General features: G+C 36.3%; 1 protein-coding gene and 1 long non-coding RNA gene across 4 annotated transcripts in view; both read left to right on the top strand.

Moving 5' to 3' along the window:
• Positions 1–1,184, top strand: part of LOC122714841 — a 71,068-nt gene extending 69,884 nt beyond the window's left edge. The window contains exon 5 of the long non-coding RNA XR_006346722.1: positions 1,128–1,184. This is a non-coding gene — a long non-coding RNA (uncharacterized LOC122714841). The remainder of the gene's footprint in view (positions 1–1,127) is intronic.
• Positions 1,185–1,256: 72 nt separating this feature from the next.
• LOC122714795 (nephrin-like) overlaps positions 1,257–27,370 on the top strand; it is a 330,905-nt gene continuing 304,791 nt past the window's right edge. For all 3 annotated transcript variants that reach the window (XM_043936473.1, XM_043936471.1, XM_043936470.1), the window contains exon 1: positions 1,257–1,620. In XM_043936473.1, the coding sequence (XP_043792408.1) occupies positions 1,515–1,620 (106 nt within the window). In that variant the 5' untranslated portion in view covers positions 1,257–1,514. The remainder of the gene's footprint in view (positions 1,621–27,370) is intronic.

Raw genomic sequence — 27,370 nt, 5'->3', positions numbered from 1 at the left:
TTCTCCCACATCTCCTCAATGCTAAAATTTAATATTCTCCGAATTTAAATCCTTGATTTAATATTTCCCAAAAATCTAATTTTCCGTTAATATATTCTTTAATTTAATTTTTCTTTTTTTTTAAAATCAATCATTCAATCACAGATTAAAATAAAAAAAGCAATAATATTGCAAAAGCGATAAGACAATTTCACGAATCAATAGTTTTGAAAGGTACAAAGGGAATAATTCAAAAATCCGCAAAAATATCGTCAAAAGACATTGCAAAAAAAAAAAAAAAAAGAAAAAAATGTATAGTCAACAGAATGAGTTGTATGTACATAGAGCAATTTTTTTTCAGTGGAAAATCTCTTTGAAGAACTGAGATCAAACTTCAGAGTTTCGGTATTTTTTCGTGTTTTGAATACAATTTTGCCTGGGAATATTTTTTTTTACAACAGAGCGATAAAAAAAAGAAAGTACTAAAACCCGAACTGAAATTTTATAACATCAAATTTCACTTTATCTCGCTCCGTTATATAATAAAGTTACATTTCAAAAAAAAAAAAAAAAAGAAAAGGAAAGGAAAACATCGAAATCTCAAGGATTGATTTATCCCTCCAATATATTCCACACACAATCCATTCTGTCTTACTTAATCATATAATAATTTCGTTTCATTGAAAATTGAATTTCCAACACAAATAATTTTACAACTTTTTAATTTTACAATTAAACCAATTAATTTTACAACACAACTTAATTTGCATCATCTAACCTATACGATGGCTCATATAATAATTTCGTTTCATTGAAAATTGAATTTCCAACACAAATAATTTTACAACTTTTTAATTTTACAATTAAACCAATTAATTTTACAACACAACTTAATTTGCATCATCTGACCTATACGATGACTTTTCTGATCTAGATGCTAGAAGGCAATAGACGTGAATGGCATAGCCACATCTTTGTACTCAATTCCATACGGTTCACGACACATTAATCAATTGAATTTCGTTAGTTCAATCGCATTCGTTCAATTCGATTGGTCATCATTCTAGTCTCTCTCGTTCGTCTTCCCTTATCTCTCTACCTATCTATCTACCTATCCATCTATCTAACCGATTTTCTTTCGTTGCAAGGTGACGGTGGCGGGAACGAGCAACGTGGGACCGCACGGAAGAGGAGGTGGGAAGGGGGATTGCGTGTGTCCCTTCGCAGCAGGGTTGTCGAGGAGGCGGGACAGAGGGTGGCGGGAATCGGCGGGCGAGAATCGCAGGAAGTGGCTTGGAGAGAGGGTGGCGCGAGAAGGAAGGAGGTTTGGAGGAAGGAGGAGAGGAAGGGCGAGAACACAACGCAGGCTGTGTGTGTTTGTGCTGAAGGAGAAAACGGGAAGAACGTCGTTGAAAAGAAGAGAAACGGGGGAGAAAGTGTGCGGGAGAAAGAGGAATAGAGAGGGGTAGGAACGTGTGTCGTTGACGTGATTACGAGTGACGTGACGTGACGTGACGTGACGTCGAGGCGTCGAGATGCTCCTGGATGAGATGGCCGCCTCCGTTCACACTCTGCTGTCACTGCTTCTCGTCCTCGGTGGTTGTACGCTGTGCAACGGCAGGATCACGAATCAGGAGATAGGTGAGTGGAAAAATACTTTGCTACTTCTGTCGGGAAATCCTCTTATTCGTGCCGTTCGCGACGACGCCTTTGACGTGTTTCATTTCTACGCTGCTAAAAATTTCGAATCGCTAGTTTCCAATATGAACTTGATAATTCGAAGAAAAAGTTATCTTCTTAACCGAAGAGATTCTTCAATCGAACATCTATTTGGATTAAAGACAATTTTTATTGACAGTTGTTAATTTAAATGAATTAATTTGAGGTGTCGTAAAAAGTTGGAAATATTTTAGAATCTGGTACAAAGGAGCAAATTTTACGCTTACTGTTCCTATAAATCGATGAAGTTAATCTTACAGCTCTTCTTTATTTTTTATAGCTGTTTAATGATATTTTAGAAATTTTCATTTGAGGATGATATATATATGAAATTAGGATTTTGGTCGCGAGAAATATGTAAATAATAATTTTCGTGTATAGATCTTGATGGTATTTCGAGTGTATAAATTCTTGGAAAATTTGAACAGGATGTTTCCAATTAAAACTATCGTAGTATATCTTCTCGTACTCTGATTTTGAATCGTGTCGGGTTTAATAGCGTTAGAGAAATATTTGAGAGTAAATTAAGTGAATTTAATATATTTTAACTCGAGATATTAACTTAAAATATATTTTATATTTATAATTCGTTTTATAGTAGTAGTTGAAATATCGATGAACTTTTTCGATACTTTTACCTGTAGATTTCCATGCAATGACCTTTAGATAATCTAAGATTATATTACAAAGTTCTTGTATAATAAGTTAAGATATTCATTAGATTGTAATTTATTTATATAAAGTTTATAATTTCCTCGCCTGTGTTTCCAATTTCAGTTTCAAATTCTCTCTCTCTCTCTCTCTCAACATTAAATCATTCAAGGTCATTGCAATTTCTTGGATACGCGAATCAAATTTACTTCTCTTGTATTATTTCACTTTTTCAATCGTAAAAACAATATTTTTATAAGAAGATTTTATAAGAATATAGGAAGAAATTATAACCAGGCAGAGGATGATTTTTATATTGAGTCAAAAATTGTTAAATTGTTTTTAAAAAACAATTATTAAATCACAGTCAAAAGATATGACTTTTTTAATAAAAATCTAACCGAATTGAAAAATTACAGATACTCGTATAATATTCATTCCCCCACGAGTTGTTTTTCATTTCTCAAAAATCTTTTTCTACCAAACTTTCTCGCCTAATCTTCCACGCGTCATTAATCTCGATGCATTGATTCAATATCCGTAAAAATCAGCGCGAGAAATTACGAACGACGACAACCTGTGGCTTCCTAGCGTAGCTTCATTCGCCACGATCTCGGGGGTAAATAATTAACCGAAAAACCAACTTCGAATAATAGCTACGCACTTTGATACCTAATTAATTGTGTGCGATACATATTCCCATCGTTGCTGGTGTTATTTCTCGCTTATATAGCGTTTATAATTGTGTCAATTGGACCGATGTGGCACAAGGGTGTTCAGAAAAAATTTCGCCCTTTCTTTTCCGTCTATCTTTTTCCACCTCACGAGTACATACCTGATTAATTAGCAAACGTAATGAATGTATTCCACTCTTTTATATCCTTCCTCTCTCATCCAATGGGTTTAATTTAAATCGTTTTATACATGTATTAATTTATTCCAATCCGTTTCGTGTTTGCTCGCGAAATTATACGTAAATACGTCATATTTTTTCTTTCTTTTATTCAACGGAAGTGGAGGAATCGTTCGTTTGATAATTCAATTGTAAAGGTGAATCGTGAAGAATATCACGTTCGTGTGAAATATCAGAGAAGTATAATAGAAGTATGACGACTGTTTCTTCTTTCTTCTTTTTCTTTTTCTCAAAAAGACGAGAAAGAAAGGTGAATTAAATATCGACTCGAAGACGCTACTCTGTTACCTGTAACAATGAGATACAGGATTTAGCAAGATTTTTAATAGTTTATTTTATGTATATATATATATAAATCTGCGGGCAATGCAACGAGGAAATACAGATTCTCTTCCCCGTGGGGATTATTTAAATTCACTTTTAACCAAATTGGACGCAAATTCGAATTTATATTTAATTACTCCACGCGGAATAATGTTGCGTAAATATGTTTGGTAAATGAACGAATTTTGCACTTGGATGTTTTTTAATTTATAAAAAAACACGTGAGAATTGTCTGAAGAAAAGTTCTGAGGAAATTTTAGAGAGAGGAAAAGAGAAAAACGGTATTATACTCACGATACCACGAGGATAAATTATGCCGTAGCACTGGTGATAAATCTTCCTAGTAACGAATGTAGTACACGGTACCGATACAGCGTAGCCGTGCATAAATTTAAGCGTTAAGTGATGACATCCATTAATATAACCACAAGGGATGCATGCGTTGTAACGAGGCCCTTTGATTCATGTTTCCGTTTATTAAACGTGCATCTCAGAGTTCAAGGTCATTTCAATCCAATTTCAAGGCCATTTCAATCCAGTTTCAAGGCCATTACTACCATAGATCGTTGAACCCCGCCTAGACATCAATGTTACTAGAAAATTCCATTTCCATCTTTTTCGTGTCATAACGTTCTTCATCCATTAAAAAAGGAAACTTTTAACAGTTAAAAAAAAATTGTTCACCATGAAGAAAGACAAATAGAGATGAAAATTAAAAATCAGTCGCAACAAAAATCAATACGCATTGCACTGCAAAAAAAAAACCTGCGTAAAATCTGTAATTGCAAGAATTATAAAAATTTTAAAACTGCACGATAACAAGGAAAACAAATGTCTACATCGCGAATCCGGGATTTTCATAAATACTTAAAAAAATTTCTGCTTTATTCAAAAATTTCCTCGAAACAATATTTTCCCTGTTTGTTAATTCAAACGCTCTCGCGAATTACAAGCCGGCAGGAAATAACCACCCAGCTACCTGAATCGTAGCTGAAAAGCGTTAAATTTTCTATGCGCGAAACAGCACACGCCACGATCGTTAATAACTCCTCCCCTCTAGCCCCCTTCTGTTTCGCAGAAGTTGAAAACTCCCTCGCTCGACGAAGACACCGTGACAAATCTGTTGCAACGATTCGAAGGCTACAAAGCGGATCGAATGGAATCGACGCGGGCGCGCGGTGACGTTTGCGGTCGGAGTGAAATTCGCAGGATCAAAGGCGGTTTTCGCGTCCCCGGGGGTACGCTCGATTCGCTCGTAACGTCATTTGCCAAACAATCGGGCCTCCATCGTCGAATACGGCTCCGTTTCGGCGCGGATTCGCGGCGAAACGAGCGCTATCCGAGGCACCACGTGGCCTCGTTAGAACCGCAATGGGGTAAACGAGTTAAAAACCTCCTCCTCCCCCCCCCCTCGCTCATTTTCGCAACGAAATTACGCGGTCGGTGTACGCTGCGGTTTTTCCCGCATTACAGACGATTCAATTTCGCGCATTAGCCGCGAATTACCGCGCGATACCCGCTGTCAATAAAGCGGAACGAAAAGAAATTAACCCTTTCTTTACGCACCGAGAGGACCTTCTCTTTCGAATTATTCGAAGTTTTTGTCTTTTTCTTTTCTTTTTAAATAGGATAGTTTAAGAATCGTATTTTTTAGTGCGTAAGTAATATATGATTGGGATGAATGCGATTAATAGATTTATTATATTACAGCTTTGGGAGGAGATAGACGGTATACATTACGTAAATGTCTGCCAAAAATGGGGCACAAATATATATATATATATAAGCTAATAATAAAAGAGTTAAAGTGGTTAGTTTCTTGATGAGAGGGTTGTTGAGATAATGGACGAGAGGGATGGATAGTGAATCGAATATATTCCGAATCCATTTAATTTTAAATCTTCGTATTATTAATCACTCCTCTCTAATTACATTTGTTATATTTGATAATCACGTTAATTTCAATGCTAAAAAATTACACTTTCGTGGAAAAATTCGAGTTATCGAAGAATTCGTATTTTTACTACGTTGAATTTGAATCGTTACAAGCATATATAATCCCGCTCGTTAATCAATCCTACAACCCCTTCTCATCCCCTCAAATCCCTAAAAGAGAAAGCCCGTCAACCGTATCACGCATTACTCAATCCAAACATCTCTATGACACAACATTAATCTCCGCCTAAGATCTATAGGGATCATCGTCTTAGGCAAATAGACGAAGCAACCAACTTCACCTCCTCCCTCCCCCCCAAGTAAGCACCTTAATTAACCTTAACACGATACCTAGCTGATACGATTTTAATCGGTACCTTTAATTAACGAAATGCCTCCAGTTTGCGTTCCCTTGGTCAAGTTGTCTAACCACCTGCTCGATCAGCTCGACCAAACTTCTCTCTTTATCTTCCCTCTCTCTCCCTCTCTCTCATCCTCTCTTCCTCCTGTATACTCTTGGATTCCATTGGTTTTCAAGCCTCGTGGCCTCGTAACCACCGCACCCCATCCTCCCAGGACCTCCTCTCCCTTCGCGCCTCGAGGAGTCGTAATTACTTCCGTTTCGCCCTCAACGTTAAATAAAACACCCCTTGTCGCTTAATCGTCCGCTCGATCGTGCATAATCGACTTCCTTCTCGCGTGTATTCGATCCCTTTGAACATCCGAGTACACGGAATGGAATTATGCAACGCGTTCGCGTTCTCTTTCCACCTCCATCTTCCATAGATGGAATTATCTCGTCGTGATCGCCCTCGAACGAAACACGGTTAATTGGGCTTGATTCCACGATCGAGTTTTCGCGACTTTGTGCTCGATCGAATATGCTTATTGTTGCTTGGTGTTTGTTAAACGAGTGGCTGAGTTTGCCAGGCTGAGAGTAACAATCTTGACGCGTTCAAAGAAGCGTAATAGCCATCCTGGACTTTAGGTATGTGGCTAATATAAAAGAAGGGAGGGATTGCAACCAGGGTGGAATGCAATGCGACACTGCGTTTCACGAGGGCTCGAGCCCCTCGCGTCTATTGTCAACTTGCCTTTAACTTGCTATGCTTTTAACACTACGTTAGAATTAGCTACTTTAAGTTTAATTGCTCTGGAAAGAGAGAGAGAGAGAGAAAGGGAGAGTCGCGTTTCGGTAGAGTTTAATCTCGCGAATTAAAATTAAAGTTAAGCTTTATAGCTTTTCAGCTTTCATCGCTCGACCTCGTCACATCTGGAATGTAATTACGGGAGAGTTAATGTTGATATTGTAAGATATGAAGTTAATGTGCAATTTCTTTTTTTTAGAGATAGAAAGAGAGAGAGAGAGGGATTTAAGATTATAAGTTAGTTTAGGAAAAAGTGATGGAATAGTAGCGAAATTTCATTTAATAAAAATATTCAAAAATGATTAAATTTTTCATTCTCTGCAACTTTCGTTTTTAAAAATAAAAATTTATTCAAATCAAACGAAATCAAAATTTTTCACGAGAACTTGAGTTTTAACAACAACAAAGTTCTTTAAAGTTTCTTAGAAATAATTCAAAAATTTATAGAAATGTTTTGAAAGAAATTTCAAAGAATTCAAATCTTTCACCCTTGTTTCTCGTTCTCTGGACGTGCAATCTTAATTTCGGAGTATCCTAGACGAGGATGGGACTGCATCCGTATATTAGCCAAGTTTTTTCTCGTTAGACACGTCCACATTGTCATCTCAGAGGTATACAGCCGAGGGAGTCGGCCAACTTGCAAATTATTTGAACTCGAGCCGCATCGGAGCGAAAGCTTTTTGATCGTAATCTTTTAATTACGTCACGAGAAGGAGAAAGAGGGTTGTAGGCGGTCGAAAGAAAATAAGAGAAAGGAGGAGGAACTTTAATCCACCGGTGGAAACAGCCGCAAGCACCGGAAGGAAACTGATCTTCTTGTTTCGATGGAAACCCTGACTTCGTCGCTATCATGCTCGACTATCTAAAATTGGGACGATCGTAGGGATGGAAAAATTACGCGTGAAGATAATCATAATTAATTCATTTTTTTCATGGAAGCTCGATGAAATGGAAGGGCGTTACGCTTTTAGACGAAATCTAATTGTTTGTTTGGTGAAAACAATTGATGAATCGGTGATATGAATTTTCCTTTTTTTTTTTTTTAAAGAATTAATTCTGTTTGCCAAAGATTTAACGTATCATTGTCTATTTGTAATGCAAAATGGTCGAGAAATCAATAGCTATATGGATGGATGGTCTTGTGGTCTTGTAGAATATAACTTGAATATACGTTGAAGTGAGTAATCAGTCATGTGTAACTTGAAGGAATTTTAGTTCGTTAAGAGGTTAGTATAGTTTGGTTTGCTCGTGAGAATTGCTAGGGCTTTCAGTCAATGACTCGTAGGGTTTGATTTATTTGTGTGGACGAGTGTTATTAGTTCTTTGGTTGGTTCGTTTGTTAGATGGTTTCAGAGGGGTGGAAAATTAACACATTAAACGTTACACCTTGAGATTGAATTTGGATCCTTCTCTTCTTATTTTTGATTTCAAATGATCGTAAATATGATTTCAAATGATCGTAAATAGTATTATGTAAAATAACATTGAAATTGAAAAGGATTTAAGGAAAAAATTATTAGATGATCCTTCCACATTATTCACCATCAAATCGAATTTTACATATTGTTACATATATTACATCGATTAGATTAATTCTTTAAAAATTTATCTTGAAATATGAAGCTCTAAAAATCCAAAAAATCAGAGACATTTTCCAAAATTTCTTTCAAACTTATGCACACCATATCGTTTCGAAAAATTGCAAAAGTCACTTCTTCGTATCCTCTCTCAACACGCGTTTCGATATATAAAAACCACCCCCGATCCCTCCATTCCGCTCCTCCCTCACCCTTCTCTCACCCTCTTTAATCCCGCTTTCGTCGCGACTGCACGCCATTCTCAAGAGGCTCGAATCAACGAACCGTGGCTTCAAGCACGATTTTCCTTGCGCTTCGCAGTCCAGACTGTAACTCTACTCTACCGGGAATGACTTATGCGCCCGGCCGGATCCGATTGTGGTCAAGCCTGGAAACACCGTTTTCACCCGGCCGAGAAATTTCACGATATAAAATCGAGGGTATTCGAGAACCGTGTATCGGAAAGTGGAAAGTAATCGTGCCCGGTTCCCCCGATCTTTTACGTCCTCCACCCCTTCCCTCCCCTTCCCTCAACCGACCGCGTCCAATCGTCCATTAACATCGGCGCAAAACGCCGAGTTATGATTATTAACGCGATAAAAGTTTCAACGCGTGGCCGTGCCTTACGATTTTACCAAGTTTTTGCCAAGTAGTGGTGGACGATTTCTCTTCTTCTCTCGTTTCGAGAGGTGGAGGAGAAGGAGGAAATGGGAGCAGAGACGTGTGCGCGAAAGGTGGAGGGAGATCGTCGAGGTTGATTGGTTGCTCTCCAAACTATGAGCGGATTATGGTATCGTTGGTAATTTGAGCGCGGTTTTGCACGGTAAATAGAGAATGACGGGAATTATCCGGAGGCTTGTGCAAATGTGTACAAGGAAGATTGAAGTATTTAACGTGTGGAAGGACTTTCTTCGTCGTCGCGCGATCATTTGTTTGAATATATAAAGCGCTCCTCGTAACCCGTGTGTTGTTATCTGCTGATGGTGGTGGTGGTGGTGCTAGGTTAATTGAAATCGTAACGAATCGTCGTCGTCACGCGCGATGGCGGTGAAATTACATCGACGAGTGTATGTTTGTACAATTAACTAGGCCCTCCCCCCCGTGTACCCTGGAGCATGGATACGTTGGATTCTGGAATCGTGTGTTTGACGATGTGATCATTCCGTTTGCTTGGAATTTGATTTTACAGTCGATGAGGGGTAACTGCTTATTCCTCTCTAATCTCTGTAGTTTAATTAAAAATTCTACCGAGTATTTTTTCTTTTTTGTAACTGGTACGTACGAACAACGAGTGTAATATATAAATATTTTTACGTATAAAATTATTACTGGTGATTTGATCTGGTAATATTCTATTTATCGAAGAATTTGATTTAAATTCAATTCCTATAATCTATAAATGTAACCTCGATAATATCGTTGGCATTTCGTCCAAGCAAATGTGCGACTCAACTTTTATCGATGAGAGTTGAGAAGAGTTTAATACGAATTTTAAATTATCACTCCTCTGGATTCGCTAGATGTTTATCGTATCGTTTAATCTCCCCCTAAAAACTCGAAACGGGAAACTCGCGCCTGGGTTGGTTAAAATTGGAAAATTGAATAACGCGATACACGATGAACGAGTCTAATTTAATCGGACGTAGTAATTTAGCAATCCGGTGAATGATTAATTCGGGGAACGATTTAATTCGGCTACGCGTTGATCGCCCGCGCTACAAAGTGTAAAATATGTAGGACGTGTTTAATTACAATTATCGAGGGTGGGGGAACGAATATTCGCGTTTTCGATATTTGCGTTATTTCACGAAGGAAGGATGGAGGAGGGAAGTTGAGGTTCGACTCAGCATGGATCCCGTTTATAGAAACGGATATTTCTTCTTGGATTCTCTCCTTGTCGGGAAATCAAAATACAAAAGCACACGCGACAATATCGATATGAAACTTTTTATAAGAATTTCAGAAATATTTGAGGATTTCTTCCGTTTCGCTGTGTTGTTCCACGTGGGGGGTGGAACATATCAAATCTGGAAACTTTTCAAATGTATGAATATGCGTGAAACGCGAGATATGAGTGATACAGTCTGCGCGATTTTTCGTATTTATAAAAATTCCTTCGCGATGACGTTAACAATTTTTCCACGATTTTATAATTTAATTTCTTGTTTTCACGGACGGTTAAGTTTCTCCTCGTTCGTTCTCGTGTTAACGTTCGGGAAGGATGCAGGGTAAAATGAGTTTACGATATTGAAAAGATATTAAAGTTTCGTGCAATATTTTTCGCTCAAAGATTTTCTTTTTTTCTCTTTCTCTCTCTCTCTCTCTCTCTTATTCTCTTCTCCCTCGAATTTATTTTATGGATAGGTTTAATGTTAGGGGAGAATGAATTTGCGAAAATGGTTGAGGTAATTTAATTGAATGTTAAATTTGCACGAGGGAATGTTGTTTTAATAGCTTTGGACAATATTCATTTTGATTATATTCCATTTGTCTTTTCATATTTATATGTAGAATTTATTATTAAATTTATACCCCATCGCACTCATTATCAAGATTCACGTATAATGCTTTAATTTTGTTTTAACAAGCATATTTCGTTCAACTTGTTAATTGAATAACCTAATCATTCACATGGAAAGTTTTACTTGGATATGTAGAATTAAAAATTTACTTTTTGTAACGAGTTATCACGCTCGAATCGCTTCTCCATATCAAGGTTTTTCGCTCTTCAAATGATTAAAGGTAAAAAATCGTGAAAGAATCAAACTCATTGTCATTTTTTAACGAATCGACGCATCATCGTCAAATGATAAAAATGAATAAAACACACGTAGCGCCATCGCGCGCAGTGCAGCCAACCTCGAAACGTTACCAATTCTCTCCAAATCGTCCTGGTTATTTTAGGATTTACCAGACATTATAAAAGTATGTATAATCGTTGTACGAGTCGAGCACGACGAGCAGTTTTTCCAGCATAGTTTCGTAATTAAACGTCGACATCAATCGACAGTAACGAGTGGTGGCCAGAAACGAATTTTCCCTGGGATTCGTAGGAAAAAACGATGGAAATACAAAAAAAAAAAAAAAAAAAAAGAAAAAAAATGCCGCGATCCCCACGAGAGGTGGTCCCTGCCGTTTCAAAACAATTTCCAGTCTGTCATGCGGTCTTTGCCGCGCACGTCCATCGAATTAACCGAGTAATCTTGCCGAAAAAATTGTTTCAATAGCATCGATTGGCCCGGGAGTGAACAAGCGGGACAAACGCACGAGCCGGGAGGGAAAAGTCGAAGGGAGAGCACGGTCGAACCGGTGGCCTGTTTCCGGTAAAAATGTGTCCCATCGATCCGTTAAACTTGTCGAGTTGAAAAAGTTTTTCAATCGTCGTCGCCGTCGTCGTCGTCGTCGTCGTCGTCGTTGCCTCTTCCCGCCACTTCTCGTCGCCGCTACTTCCAACGATACGATCTCGCGTTTCCGCGCGCGTCTCTTCGAAACGTACGAGCGAGTTTTCGACTTCGATATAACCCCTCCCAGAACTATCGCGATCGTTCGTGTGACGGAAGGATATAGAAACAGGATATATAAAACAAAAAAAGAAGGAAAAAGAAAAGAGGGGAAGAGAAGGGAAGGGAAGAGAAACAGAAGAGGGAGTTGGGCGTTGCTCTGATCTCGTGCCAAGAGAGGAGTCCACTCGTTCGTTCTTTACGTCCACGAGCACGACGTAAATATCGTTTAAACGATGCTCGTATCTGGCCGGCTACAAAAGCTCCCCTGTACACAAAAGGATCCAACCTTTGGGATCGTGGAAATACCTCGAGATACGTAAGAACGCGTTCGACAAAAGGAATCGTGTCGAACAATCGCGAGTGGATATATATATATATACACGTATTCGAGGAATGTCCACCGATTTTCCACGGAGAGAAATTCATATTTCTTCGGGGTTAATGGTATTTCTCGCGAGAGTTGGTCGATCGACTGCATCGATCGTTCGTTCGTTCGTTGCGAGTGACGATAAAATTCGATCCATCGATCCATCGTGATGCATCATCTCTCGAATCCTCTATCTCTCTCTCTCTCTCTCTCTTTCTTGCTGTAATTAGTTCGAGCTCGCAGAGAGTGTGTGTTTAGTGGATTCCTCTCGCCACGATCGTGCTCGAGGAATCTTCCAATGCGATGCGGCGTTTTCACGCTCAAGTTCCATTCTTAGACTTCTTTCAACAAAGAAATGGGATCGTTCTCTTCGTTTTTCCCCCCCTTCTTCTATTTTCTTCTTTCTCTCTCTTTCATTTTTTTGTTTGGAAAACAAAACTCACCATGGCCCCTCCTACTCCTTCCTCGTTCTATTGTCTATCACTCGTTTTCATCCTTGTTTACCGAATGAATTTTTTCATTGGCCCTCGTTTTAATGGAACGTGGAGAGAGAAAGAAAGAGAGAGAGAGAATTCAGACGGCGAGACTTTTTAGGCCATTTTTTCCTCCCTCACTTTTTCTTTGGAAGCATTAACGGGAGACGAGCGCGGAACGAATGGCACTATCGATAAGACTCTTTTGTGGATGAATAGGGGGGGGTGAAAGAGGACTGGCGCAGGGGGTGTAATGAAATTTTTTCGACGATGGACGTCTTAATCCTTTGCGTTGGACCATCGATTGGAATCATTTCGATTTCTCCACTGTCATCGAGATTTTTCTGTTTTTCTTTTCTCTCTTTTTTTTTTGTAGGGATCTATAGCATTGACGAAGAGGAGAATAAGGGTTCCTTTTGTGTACGTACATTGAAAATGGAATTTCTTTGGTTCCTTTGATGACCAGGTATTATTTCTTTTTTTTTTTTTCTAGAACTTTTGCGATATTGAAATTAGAAGGTGTTCTTTTCATCGATCGATGCTTAGGAAGATGTTCGATGGAAATGATTTCCTTGACGAAATTAGATTCTGGAATCACGAGATGAATATGTATAAATAAAATCGAATCGAAAACTTCGAACGGGTAATAAAATTAGCATATGACCATAAGATTTCCAAAATGCTTACGCGGTGAAGAAGATTTCATTCGTCAGGAAAAGGCGAATAATTTATTTTACTCTAAAAAAAAAAAAAAATAAGAAATTATCTGTTATAATATTCCACTAAATTATTTAATTTGATCCATCAATAAAGACTATCTGTACAAATTAAAACGTACGTGGGCATCAAAAGAACGAATTGATGAATATTAAATTTAAATTAAAGCTTCACGATTACATCGTTGTAACATTTATATATATATATCCTCATTAAATCGATCCCATTTAATTATTCCTCGCAATTTTAAACGAGTGTTACTCTCGAGCTAAAACAGACGCCCCGGAAGAGGAGATTACCGGTCCACCAATCCCCGTCAAACGAATCCGCTGTAAAAGTCACGAAGGATCTCCAGTTGGACGAGTTTCGAGCTCGAACATGATGTCTTACCTCAAAGATATCCCTTCTGGTCTGGATTCCCTCTCGCAATTAGCCATGGCTCGTAGCTACAATGGAGTGCGTTTATTGGATTCCTTCGGGCGCAATCGTTCCATCCGGGGAGAAAGATTTCGAAGGCTCTCTTCGTGTTGAGCGAAAGGAATTCGAGCGGAACTTAAGGGGAATAAAAGAGAGAGGAAGGGAAGAAAGGGTGTACGGGCACGCGAGTGGTCGAAACCTGGGGAAGGGGTGAAAATAGAAAGAAAAAAAGAGAAAAGAAACGACTAGGATCGAGTAGAACTTAAAAAGAAGAAGTTGGAGTAAGAAGTGGAGAGGGAAGAAATACGGCGAAACGAGAGAAAAATGAAGAGAAAAGGGAGGAAGAGGGAGGTATATACAGTAGTAGGTCGAAGTACAGGACGAAGCGAGACAGAAGAGCTCACAGGGAAGAGGGGGGGAAAAAAAGAAAGGGAAACGCGACATTTTTACCGTTCCAATATATAAAATGGGTTACGATCAATTGAACCCGCCGATATTGAGAGATACCCCTAGCAAAGGAATGCGGTATATCGGTTGTACAAGGCGAACGAGGAAAACCGATGCTCATCGAACCTTAAAATACGTCCTTATCATATTGGCTTGCCGCGCCCTCTACCCTCCCAACCCCTTTCATACTTCCGCTTTCCTCACGCTTCTGCTATATAGAGAAACTCTCTATGTCTCTCCATCCTAGGCTACGATTTCTCGCAAACCATTCAGTTTCGCGCAATTCCCCCATATGCACAGATAGAGAAGAGCGAGGGTGGCGTTGCAGTCGCGACGCGTTCCGCCTAGGGATCCCTAGCAAGCTGCCGCGTCTCTTTCCCTCTTTCTCTCTCTCTCTCTTTTTACTCCACCTACCGGTGGAAGCTGTTTCGCGAAACGTACGGTGCCAAGAACCGAGAGCTGAAATATTTCCAGGACAAGGTGGTGCTGGTTGAATCCTCTCCCCCTTGCTGGAGGTTGGTGGGGATGGAAGTGGAAAGAGGAAGAGGCGGTGGATGGCGGTGGTTGCGCGAAGCGTGGCGAAAGTAGCAGGCAGGCAGGCGGTCTGTGTTGGGCGCGGGGGGAGGTGTATAAGGGGTTGAGAGGTACGGAAAGCTCGGAGAGAACTGTAACAAATTGTCATTTGCAGCGCAATACTCGTTTTCGTCCGCACAATAATCCAGCGCTGGTGTAGCAGGCGTTGCTATACATGCTCTTGTAGGTACAGGGCGTAAAATGCGGATCCCACTGTCTAAATTAGAACGTTGTTGCACGGATCGTGGCACGTGTCTGCGTTTAGAATTCGGGCAAGTTTTGAATCGTGCGTCTATCGCGGGGAGGAGTGAGGGTATATTGTTTTTTGGATCGATAGAGGGAGGCGTGTTGCGTGTTGACATCGGTAATGGATGGATTCCATCTTGTATCCAATTATTATTTATTGGCTCAGAAAGTACGAGGATATAGTATGAAATTTTTGCCCAGATACTCGTCGTCGAGCATCGATGACTCTCAATAAATTCACGAATATTACAAATCTGGAATAAGAAATACGAGTTAAACGTAATTCTTCCTTTCAGTGAACGATTTGGTTTCTTTGCTTTTGATCCATCCAACCAGTGGCAAAATAAAAAAAAATAAATCGATAGGCAAGGAGTCGATATCAGTTATTATTACTGACGTTAAATTAAGCTAGATTTTTTTCAATAGAAATATCGATGGAAAAGAGTTTCTCTTGGTTCGGTATTGTGTTCCAGGTAAAAAGCAGTCTTAAGATATCCCTTTAAAAAAGGAAACATTTTGCTCTAATAATTTAGTGCGAGCGAGGATCATTTTCTGGAGTTCTCCGTACAAAAGAATAACTTAGTGCGGCTTGAATGAGCCCGAGTTAAGTTGAAAGTCGGATCGTTATACTTTTAACGAACTGGATTCAACTTCCACGTTAACTTGCCGAAAGATTTTATGCGATTGGACATTATCGTTCCTAACGAAACTCCCCTTACGAAATTCGAACAAGGTTGATGAAATTCTTGAAAATTGGTCAAATTTAAATATCATTATTAATTTCAAATTCAACACGTTTATAGCAGAAAAGAGAAAAGTTGTAATTACCTGGAAATCTATATATAATTTCACAACGATCACAAGTTTCACGAATCTAACTATTTCTATACATATATAATTGTGTTTATATAAAGAACACGAAAATGAATGTTTTGTATTTTATATAATTAATGTAATAACGTATATTTATTTATAAACCGCAAAAGAAAAATACAACAAAATTTCCAACTGTTTGTCGTGTTCTTTTTTTTTTTTTTTTTTTTTTTTCAGTGAAATCAATTTTGAAATTCAATACGCTTTCAATCCAACCTCATATTACAGAAACTGTTTTTTTTATTTGATCTCGAGATGAAATATGTGTTGTTTTTGCCACTCTTTTAAACATTTCAAAAATATTGATTGTCATACCGTTCGCTTTATAAAACTTTGTGGATTTATATTTTGAAAAGGATTTATGTCTTCGATCTAACCCATTGTTTTCCCTTTTCAACTATGTCACGTTCAAATCTTTTTAAACAGGAAAAAATATATATATATATAAAAAATTCGATAAAAAAAAGATTTGTCACATTTCTCTCGAGAGTTACAACTTTTGAAACAAAATTATATACTAATAATTACTTTCACAATTTCGTTTACTTATTTTCTATCAGCACTATAATTAAATAGAATCTGTATAATCTGCAATTCAGATTATACATACATTTATCCATTACTTTATAACATTTTTTTTTATTTTGATTAAATTATATTGTTTCTGTAATTTGATCGAAGAAACATTCTATATATTTAATCAATATCTTATCATGAGTTATATTTCTTCCTTTTCTTTGTATCGTATTCTTATACTTTGTAGTTTTATCCGAATGCACGATGTGTCGATGGTTTGCATTGTACTTGATAATGTCTGATGTAAAAAAGGGATGTGAAAAGAATCGTTGCGATTTCTCACCGATGATACTCCAATAGCTTTGTATTTCCAATAGCTGCATATCGCGATTAAAAAAGGGAAACGATTTGTATAGAACGAAAAACCCACTTGAAAAGAGAAGTTGAGCTCGTGAAGTTGTTGCTATTTTGTATATCGGTGAAGTGTATGATTCTTCCGTGAAACTTTGTGCAATTTTTATTTCACTTTTTTAATAATGAGAATATAACGTAGCATGACTATTGTGTAATAATATTCATTACACATTTAATCTATACTTTGTATATACAATACATAACAAATACAATGCCGAAGTTTTTGTACGAAGTGATCATGCTGATTCTTAGAGAAATAGATATAATAGAAACGATTCTTTAAATTTCAAAAAATTTCCAATCCCAAGAATTTCTGATCTATCCACGTAGCTTCGATCGATCGATGTTGTCAAAACAAAAACGAAACGAGCAAAGAAACAATCCTGTTAAAATTGTTTACAATGGTGTACACCACATTTCATTCCTTAAAGTTGCAAATCAAATCTATTTTCGTCCAGTCGTCTCGATCCATTTTAATATCGAGACCAGAAGATGCACAGGAGATCTTCTGGAACAACGAGGCAGTGCTGTTCATTATAGACGCTTATCAGAAACGAGAGTATATAATTTCAGCTGAAGAGGCAAGTTTCACGGGCAAATTAGATGTCACTGCGGCCGTGAGATACACTCAAAAGTATATACGTGTGCATACGCGCGTAAATACGACGATATTCAATGGAGGTGGAACGATGCCATGGTAGTGCAATATCTTATGGGACCATCGTGCAAACCCTCTTGTTTCGAGCCACGATTGTCGTTCCACCCTTCGACCCGACAGCCTTGGATACGAGGCTAATAATCCGTGAGCTCTTCTGCGCTGCGTTGGCCACTATGGGGTGGAATTAACGCCATCTTGAATTTTCTTGAAATATCGTTTAATGATATCGATCCTGTTAGAACATTAACATCGCATTGAATCTTCTGAGGAATATTTTCTTTACGTTACGGATATTTTTAATTCTCATAATTCTCTCTTCTTTTCAATCAAACGATATTTTTAACAAAATAATTTAATAATTAATTGTTCAATTTCATCTAATTATATCTCCAATTGATCGAAGTGTTTTGAATGAAAAGATTTCTTTGTTGCAATTTCAAGCAAATGGACAGGTCTTGTCAAAATATTTTTCCAAACATTTTGATTTATAACGATTCACCCAAGTTGGTGGAAAGTTTGTGTAATGTTTCGAATATTTTTCAAAACTTGTCGAAGATCACTCGAGAACTGTTTGGAAAACTATCGCGATTTTCCAAAGTCCGATGAAAAGCTATCCTCGACTCGTCTGAGGGACGAAGACTCTTGATGATAGGCTTATCGTGGCTCCTGCCAAGTGTGTCGAGGGTTGTTGCAACCCTTTCACGTTTCTTCGAAGGCTTATCACCGATCTTTGACGAGTTTCGATTATCATATTTCTCGACTATCTTCGAAACATTATCATCTCGCTGTTATTAATAAAAAGAACTGGTAAATTTTATTGAGAAACTTGGAGAATTTTTAACAAAGGAAAATTAAATTTAAAATCTCGTTAATAAAATATTTCTTTTTTATTTTAAGCGTATTACTTTTTTTATTATATTTATTTCACTTACCATTTACCATTTATGCAAATCAATTTTTTTGTTTCCCTTTCTTAGAAGAATATTAATATTATCACGCGATTTTAAAATTTATTATAAACTAGAACGTAAAACGTTTTAAACGTTTCTCTTAAACGCTTAATCAAAGTGGAAAAACTGATTCGATGTTAAGTGATTTTCCCCTAGGGATAAAAAATTTGACAGTTTGATTAATACTCTATATTCGTGTCCAATGATGATTTTGTTTTGAAACTTATCTCTTTTGTTAATACACGAGACAGGTCTTGATATGTATATTAAATAATATATAGACATTAACCAATAATTAATTACCTCAGTTTTTTTTTCAAAAAAACTAATTTTTGATACACGAACACGATAAATTTATCGCGTCCCTAATCTTCCCTTCTCATTAAACACAATTTCAAAACGAATTATCGAATATTTCCTTCCATTATTTATTTATTTTTTTTTCTGAAAATTCAACATCAGCCAATGATACGAAAATAATGAGAAGTATCCCGAGAAGAATAAAGCGTTGAGACGAAGAATAATCTATTTTCTTATCGAATATTTATTCCCAAGGATCGTCCAGATTAATTAAACTAAAATTAATTAGCTAAGAGATGCAATCGAACAACGATATCTCCATTCGAAAAAGAAATTTAATCCCGAAGCTAATCGGTTGGAACAGTGTCGTTAATTGGTTGGGCAGAGCCGGCCTTATTGCCGCTTAAATAACTTATTATTAATTAATTCTAGTAGATTCAGTCCATCGTTCGACAAGGTATTCAAAAATTTGTTTACGTTCGAACTGATCTCTCCTCGTCTCGAGGAGAATCGCGTTTGGAAAATCGATCAAGAATTTATTTCCCGGATTCCATTCGTTTATAAAGATTCGAAGCTGGCTCTGGAACAGCTTCGATATGTGCGCGCTTTCGTGTGTTCGATCAGAGTTTATCGGCGATCGTTTCGAATGTAAAATCGCCAAATTAACGATATCCAGTAATTTTCAACTATTATTATGCACGTATTATGCACGGAATTCAAGATAAATATTTTTTCAAAATTCAATCGTCATTCTTGATTATCGATCAGTTATTATTTTTTAGAAATTAATTCTTGATTTATTCGAATTTTATATTATTATTTTTTCCACGTCCATTTGTTCTTTGAGACTTGTGAATAACTCAGAATAGGAACATTTCGGAGATAAGATGGATAGATTCACTCTTAAAGCGAAAGAGATATCTAAGAGCCAAGTACGAGAACAAGTTCTTGGATTGATGTAATGCAAAGACTTTTATCAAAATCTGCGTGTTCCCTTCAGACCCTTCAGATAAGACACAATGTTAGAGATAAAAATTAATATTTTGTCGAATGAAAAAAAAAAAAAATTAGAAGACATAAAAGAAGGATCGATACGTAAGGATTGATGTAAACTTAAATGGTAAAGCTAAATGAAATTATTTAATTTTTATATTGAAATATTCTTAAAATCTTCTATTTCAGAATATCCAGAGTTTCCTTGCTCGACAGAGACAAACTGAACACGGTTCAGATTCATTATACGCGAAACTCGAGCGCTATGAATCTTTGTTTGAGCCACTCGCGTGACTTTCTGCGCGGGGGATGTCCTCATGCAAGTATAATAATCGAGAGGATCACTCGTGTTCACCGGTTGTCTTTTGCCTAAGCGGTTCAACGTTTTCCAACATTTAACCATTTCTGCCTGACCCCGATTCGCCATTTTGTTCGCCGAACTTTGTTCGCGCGAGCAACGATTTCTGATGGGATGGGGATGTGTGCAGCGGGCGCGGATCTTGAATGGGTTTTGAATATTCAATCATGTTCGGTGGGGAAGTTTGCTCGTGCATTAATCGCTTTTAATGAAAAGTATCGTAAAATTCAATTCACAATTTTGCATCAATTTACGATTTTAAGCGGATATAACTTCGACGAAGAATAAGAAGAACGTGGAGATGATACGATAAATTGTAGTTTCGTGTACTTTCACGTTTATTTTTCACGATGCAAAGTTTTCTTATATTGGATTAATTATCGTTGGATTTGTTGAGAATGAAAATATCGGATGATTTAGATTCTGACAGGTAAATTTTGAGCGAGTAAAATAATGTATTATTTTTAATATTTTTTAAAATAATTATTTAGTTAATTTAATGCTCTTGTTTAAAATTTCAACGTTGGATATATTAACTTTTCTTTGAAAATTTTCTTTGTATCGCGGAGAATATTTCATGATAAAGGTGAGGGAGGAATTTCAGAAAAGTGAAAATTATTGTTGGAAGAAAGTTGGAAGCACGCTATCGAGAAACTTGATCGATGTAATTGCCTATAATTAAAGACGATACTTGCCCCAGACTTGAGTTGTTAGTCTTACTTTTGAGTGGGGAATATTTCGTGTTATTCTCCTCCTCGGGGAACTTTGATCATCCCCGTTCGATTAAATTAATTCCAATTCATTTTTCAAATTTTCATTATAAAATAGAAATGCTTTATATAAAAATTTATCAAAAATAAAAATTTTTACTCCCTTTCTTAACTTAATATCTTAAATTCAACTTCAAATAACTTTCATACGATCTTCTTCAAATGATCTGTAAAAGGAAAACACCGCTTTGAGAATAATTAAAACAGATTAATCATTAAAAAAAACATATGACAGTTTCGTTGAAAGTATGAAAGATCATCCAATTTATCAACCGTGGTCGTTGGATCTTCAGAAGTAAATCGGATCTTCGATAAAACCATTCGCAAATTGAAAGGCCGCGATTCCTGCCAGCCGGCTCTATTCGTATCTGAGAGATACTTAAGGGGGATAATTTTTAATTAAACCTTCTTTCTAAAGCTTCCTTCTCGTTTGTCCGTTTGCGAAAGTTAATCGAAGAAGCGTTCGATGGATTCGAACGCACTTTTCCCCTTCCTCCTCTCCATTCCATTCGTCCATTGATCCGATGAAACTTTGCAAAAAGAAATCCATCCATCCATCCATCCAGGAGTAAATTATAATCGATTGCATTGTTCGTGAAGATTTCCATTTCACTGTCCTTTCAAATTTCAACCGATCGATCGATACGCTACGTGTCGAAGTTTTCCCTTTTCTTCCTACAATTTTATCCCTTCCAGATAATTTTCATTTCGCTTTGCACCTTCGAAAATATTGTAAATGAAAATTATTGCTTCGTTTCACGAATTATTTTAGCAAGAAGAGTATTTTTATGAAATTATTCGCTTAGAATCGTTTTGCAAAATCTTTTATTTCCTCTTATTTTTCGGCATCTCTTTTAATAGCTTTATAATCCTTAAGATCGTATTCAGAAGATATTATTACCATGTTTGACGCCAAAGTAATGAAACTTTGATGAAACGAGGTATGAATATTAATGAATCTTAAAAATCTTGTTTTAAAAATTACACGTGTCTTTCATTGCTTCATTCTGACTGATATCTTTTCTTTTACAAACTATTTCTCATTTCATCGGGAAGAACAGTGTCTTCATCTATCTATTTATCGTATATAATAATTTAAATAAATATTTTCCTCTCCCCAGATATTTCTTCATTTTTCCATCGAATGCAAATTGAAATTCGTTCCAATCTGAAATCGACCATAACGTTTAACGTCGATTATATTTTTGCGGCGAGCAAACAAAAAAAATAAAAAATAAAGCGAGGTAAACGAGAAGAGAAAAATTACACCACTGTTGAGTGTTTTATTTAAATGGAAAATTTATAATCGATTCGATGGGGATTAAAGGTAGATCGTAAAGGCGAAATCGAAGAGTCGTATTTCGAGACAGTGACATCTTTGATTTCCACATCTCTCGACTCCTCATTCTAAATAAATTCAGGATCAGGAATATCAGAGGAAATCGCGAATAAAGAAGGGGGAAGTGATCGATAAGTTGTGTATAATAAATAAACGATGGATTATTTAACATCGATTTGCTTGCAAAATTACCACCAATTCGATTTTATTTCCTTTGTTTGAGAGGAAAACGATTGGATCTTCTTTTATCCTCCTAAATATAAATTCCTTGTTGAAATTAGAGCGTAAATCGTAACAGTGGATGGATGTACATTTTCGTTATTGAAATATGGGAAATTCAAGAAACGATGATATTTTCCCCCACGTTTTGATGTATTTTCTCGTTAATATAGGAATTTATTTGGTGAAACGTTTCTGAGAATTTCACTTTATTTTTTTTTTTTAACAACGAACACCGTGTTGCAACGAAAGAGCGAGAAGACGAGGGAGGGTTTGAATTTTCGTTATTCATCTTTATTCTGGGCAATAATAATGTGCATTGCGAAGAGGAAATTAAAAAATAGGTTTTTCTTTTTTTGTAAAGATTTATACATCACTTTGATATCCTGATTATTCGCTTCGAACAGTTTATTATTCTAAAATTAATATCAAGTTCTCTAGTATAAAGAATTCTATCAACACGAATCCCTCTTGTGATTAATGATTAATGTAGAGGGATAATCAATAGCGTGATATTCGAGCAACTTTATTAGAATTTTGTCGAATATCGGGTGGTGTGGCCCCGTTGCATTACTCATATCTTCCCCACAATCGTCTAATATACATAAATTTCAATTCTATTAAAACTTCCTCTCGAATCGTATATCTGAAGACGCGTAAGAAGAAATCGCATATCTCACCATCCGTATAAGAAGATCCGTGTGGAAGCTTATCCGCGTAAAAATTTTGTCCCAAGGAGGGGATTTCCACTCGTTACACTACTGGTAAAAGAAAAATTAAAACGATCTATTTCATGGAAACGATTTCCATCGTTCGTTTTTCATCTTCGTCGTGTCACGAATAAGCGGATGTGTAACCGGTTCGAAGTCGATAATAATTTCCTTTCGTGTTTATCTCCGGGCTAGTCTCTTCTCGATAAGAGAAAGAACTTGTTCTTTTCCCGACTAATTGTTTCACGTGTTCTTCTCGTGGATAATGATACGTTTTTACGAAGATATTCCAGTAAAAGAGAAATGTAAATTATGTATATTTAAAAAAGGAACAAATTATCTCTTCTTTTACAAGTATTTTAATTAATTCAGGTCGATTTTCGTTTTTCTGAGATATTTAAAAAATTGTTTCCATCAAGTTGTGCAGCAATGCATCCTGTAACATTAAGAGTATTGATTAGTATAAAAATTTTCAATTTTTTTCTTCCACTCATTGCAAAAATTTAACCTTACGATTTGTTTTACCAAGACATTCTAATAATTTCTCTGAAACTTTCATATATATGATAGTAAAACCATAGCTTCAAAAATTGCATAATCTCTTGGTTTATTGATTCTCAACAATCGTATTCCACGATTTATACACATCGAATTGAGGGTGAATGAAAATAAAATACTTAGAAAGAGGGTTCCACGTTTAGACGGAAAACTTGGCCACAACAAAAGTTGACGGCCCCGTTACGACGAGAAGGTTGAAGCAACTAACGACCGGCCATAATTAGACTCCATCTCATTCTCGAGAGAAGTTTCGCTCGTTCGTCGATTGCTCGAAAGATCCCTCCCCTCCCCTCTCCCCCTCCTTCAATCTTTGCAAATTGAATCGTGTGCCGGGGGTTTGCACTTCCGGTTTTCGAGGTTATTCGAGGAATATCGGATCGGTTGTTGTTCCAATTTCGCGTTACCAGTTACCGGCAACTATGTCGAGCTATGGTAATTATCATGGGTCAAAGCTCGATCTTGGGTGAGGAACTTTTTCTCGATCTCGTTCGTTTCCCTCTTCGAAGGAAGTTTCGACGAGCTGCAAAAGACATCGTTCATCTTGTTAGAGTTTTCGAGACGTTGATGATAATTGGGGAATGAAAATGCGTTTCTGATATTTTTGAACGATTTTCTTATCTTTGGAGGATTGTTGGTATCTCTTTCTCTTTTTTTTTTCTTTTTCTTTCGTAGTTATATATGTATTTAATTTTTTTGTTACACGTTTTTTCTTTGATACACTTTCAAATCTTTTGTATTAAAAAAAAGGAAAGGATTTCGTTCGTTTGAAGGATTCCAATATATTATTAATTTAATTGTAATTTTGATATTACGTATTGTTTAAATTTTAACAATAGATGTTAATGATTTATGTATTATTGTTTAATTTTATTTACGAATTGAGAATAATACTTTAAATAACAGTGATCGCGATACATATTTAATAATTTAACAAAGGGAGAATGAAATGATAAAATGACTGGATAATTCATAGATTTCGAAATTCTGATTTTGATTCACGAAGAATGATTGATTAAAACGAACAAATTTTTCCAGCTATAAATTTCGATTCAATTTTATGGTAATTTAATAATTGTTTCAAAGTTATAACGAATCATTTTTTGTTTATTCTTATTTCATTCCTTTCCAGAATTAAAAATTATCCTTCTTTATCCAACATTTTCGAAAATCAAAAATTTCACTTTTTATTTCGCTACAAACTCTCTTTCTCTCTCTTTCTCTCTCTCTTTTTAAAATAATAGCCACGTACATTCGTAAAATCTTTGTAATCCATGCAAACCAACTGTATGCACATTTAATTATAAAATATGATTTACAATGTCAAAAAAAGAAGAAGAATTAATAAAATTTGTTACGTAAAATATATATTTGCCCATTATACGAAACAAGACTTTGTGACAAGTTTTAAACCGGTTTCTGTATTTCTAAATTAGACGAAACGTAATTTAACATGGTCGATATATATCATACGCGATTCTGTTGAAGTAGGAATTAATTCCGATTATATGATGATTAATGCGTTCCCAAGTATGACTCAATATTTGCATTGTCAATGTATTATTCTGCGATAAGTTGAACAAGAGGGATGATTTTGTTTAAAAGTCGAAACGAATTTGAACAAGGAAAGAATTATTTTCAAATTCACATCACATTCTCACTTTTATAATTGTGAATTAATGTTTTTAGAATCGACAAATTGATATTATATTACGAAATATAAATAGAGGATCAAGGAATTTAGATAATTATACGTTCTTTTCATTTTTTAATCAATTGACAATATTTTTCTATTGTCATATACAACGAAGGATACCAGTTCCAATTTAATATTTTCTTGAAATTATAACATTTTTACATTCATAATTAAATTTCGTAAATTAATTTTAAACCCAATTTAATGTTTTTACAAATAGTAAGAATGAAAAGTACAAAGTTTTGTATTATCAATCGATTTCTCTTTAAAGATACTTTTCCATCGTGCACGACGAAATTTTTTATCTGTAATTTATAACTGTGCATTTATAACCTAATTTTTATTCGTTATAAAGTAACTCGATTCTTCGTTTCGTTGCGATATCATTTTCATTGAATTTTTGTTCGATAAGGGATCGAGAGGGTGAAAAGATGTTCTCGAAAATCGATGCACCAATATTCTGCCTGTTCCCAAATTTTTAATTTAACCGATACATCAATTTTTTCCTATTTCTGTTCCACTTTGTCTATACGTTCAATCCATCTTATTCAAATTCAAAGATAAAGCATCCTTTATTCTTCAATTATTATTCTTCAATTTATTGTTCCATTTTATGACGAAGCTCTATGAATTGCATCATACTTTTGAAAACTACTTTTGAATATCCACATCTTACAAATGTGATAAACTAAAATTGTATAAACTCGAACACCCGATATTTTCCGATTTGTCAAAAAAAAATACAAAATAAAACTCGATACGACGAGTTATGCTATACAACGAATCCACAAATTCGACGTATCTTTGCTCAGGAACGAGCAAAGCAATTTTCTCGACCATCCGTGTTCCACCTCACCAGTCACCTGTAATCCACCCGACTGCGCTCCCTTCTTCGAGCTCATTTTCTATAAAATGGTTCTTCGCAAATACCACCCTCTCCTTTATGCAGTCGACGACAGCGTACGTAATTAAAATCTTAAGTATAAGTTTCGGGACGGAGTTTCGCAACGGGCATCGTATAATTTAAACTTAACCAACTGCCACTCTTAGTTTGCCCACCCTCCTCCTTCCTCGCCGTGTATGTGTGTGTTGTACACAGTGGCATAAAGTGGGAAGCGTTTCTAAAGGCAATAAACACTATTTACTTGCCAGGGTGTTTGCGCATCCGCATATTTAGGGGCTTGCATCTTGCCCGGAAGTCGAGTCTAGCATCAACGGCGAGGGGCGCCTCTTTAAATCTTAGGAAACGTGACCGATAAAACGCTCGATCCGTGAGCTCCTTGTTTGCGCTTTATATTTATCTCTGTGTAACCTCCATTGTCACGGATGATTTGACGGAAAGCCCGTTCGTCTCGAGACATTCCCTCAATAATTTCCAAATTTATTACAGGGGTTTATTAAAGGGGTTGAAAAATTTTTCTTTTTCGTTGAATAAAAATTTCGTATAAAATCATAAATATCTCTAAATATTCTACCTAAATAAAAAATTCGTTCAAATTTAATTAAAGAGTTGGTGAATATTATAGAATTTTAAAGAATCTTAATAAAAAGGGGAAATATATGAGGGAAAATAAGATATTTCTGAAAATTCTGGAAAATTCGTTAAAAGCTCGGCTGCTCATAAGATTAATAACTTTTGATTCAAGGAAAAATATTTCGAAAGTTAAAATTAAAATCGTTATACTGCGAACGAAACGAAGAAAATTAACTGCATCGTAATACATATTACGATGTTAAACTTATATTAAAGCTCGTAATTCGTTCAAATATCGTATACGAAACCCGAGGATATTAATAAATTACCGGGCATCAATAAACGATCGAGAGGTTAATGCGCAAACCCTTAAAAAAAAAAAAAAGAGAGTAGGGAAACTTTAGCCCGGTTTGATCGTGTCGTTCTTCACCATGGCCATTCGTATCGTTTCTTGAAGCCGCTTCCTCCCTCAAAGTAGGGTTGTAAGAAAGTTTTTAAGGTGCTTTAGACGAAGCGAAGTACGCGAGTAAGCTCGTAACGCCATTTCAGGGCGTTA

Source organism: Apis laboriosa, unplaced genomic scaffold (assembly GCF_014066325.1).
Source record: "Apis laboriosa isolate Shangri-la unplaced genomic scaffold, ASM1406632v1 scaffold34_cov151, whole genome shotgun sequence".
Classification (NCBI taxonomy): Eukaryota; Metazoa; Arthropoda; class Insecta; order Hymenoptera; family Apidae; genus Apis; species Apis laboriosa.
Note: the sequence above shows the minus strand (reverse complement) of the source record. Positions and strands in the feature narration are given on the sequence as shown.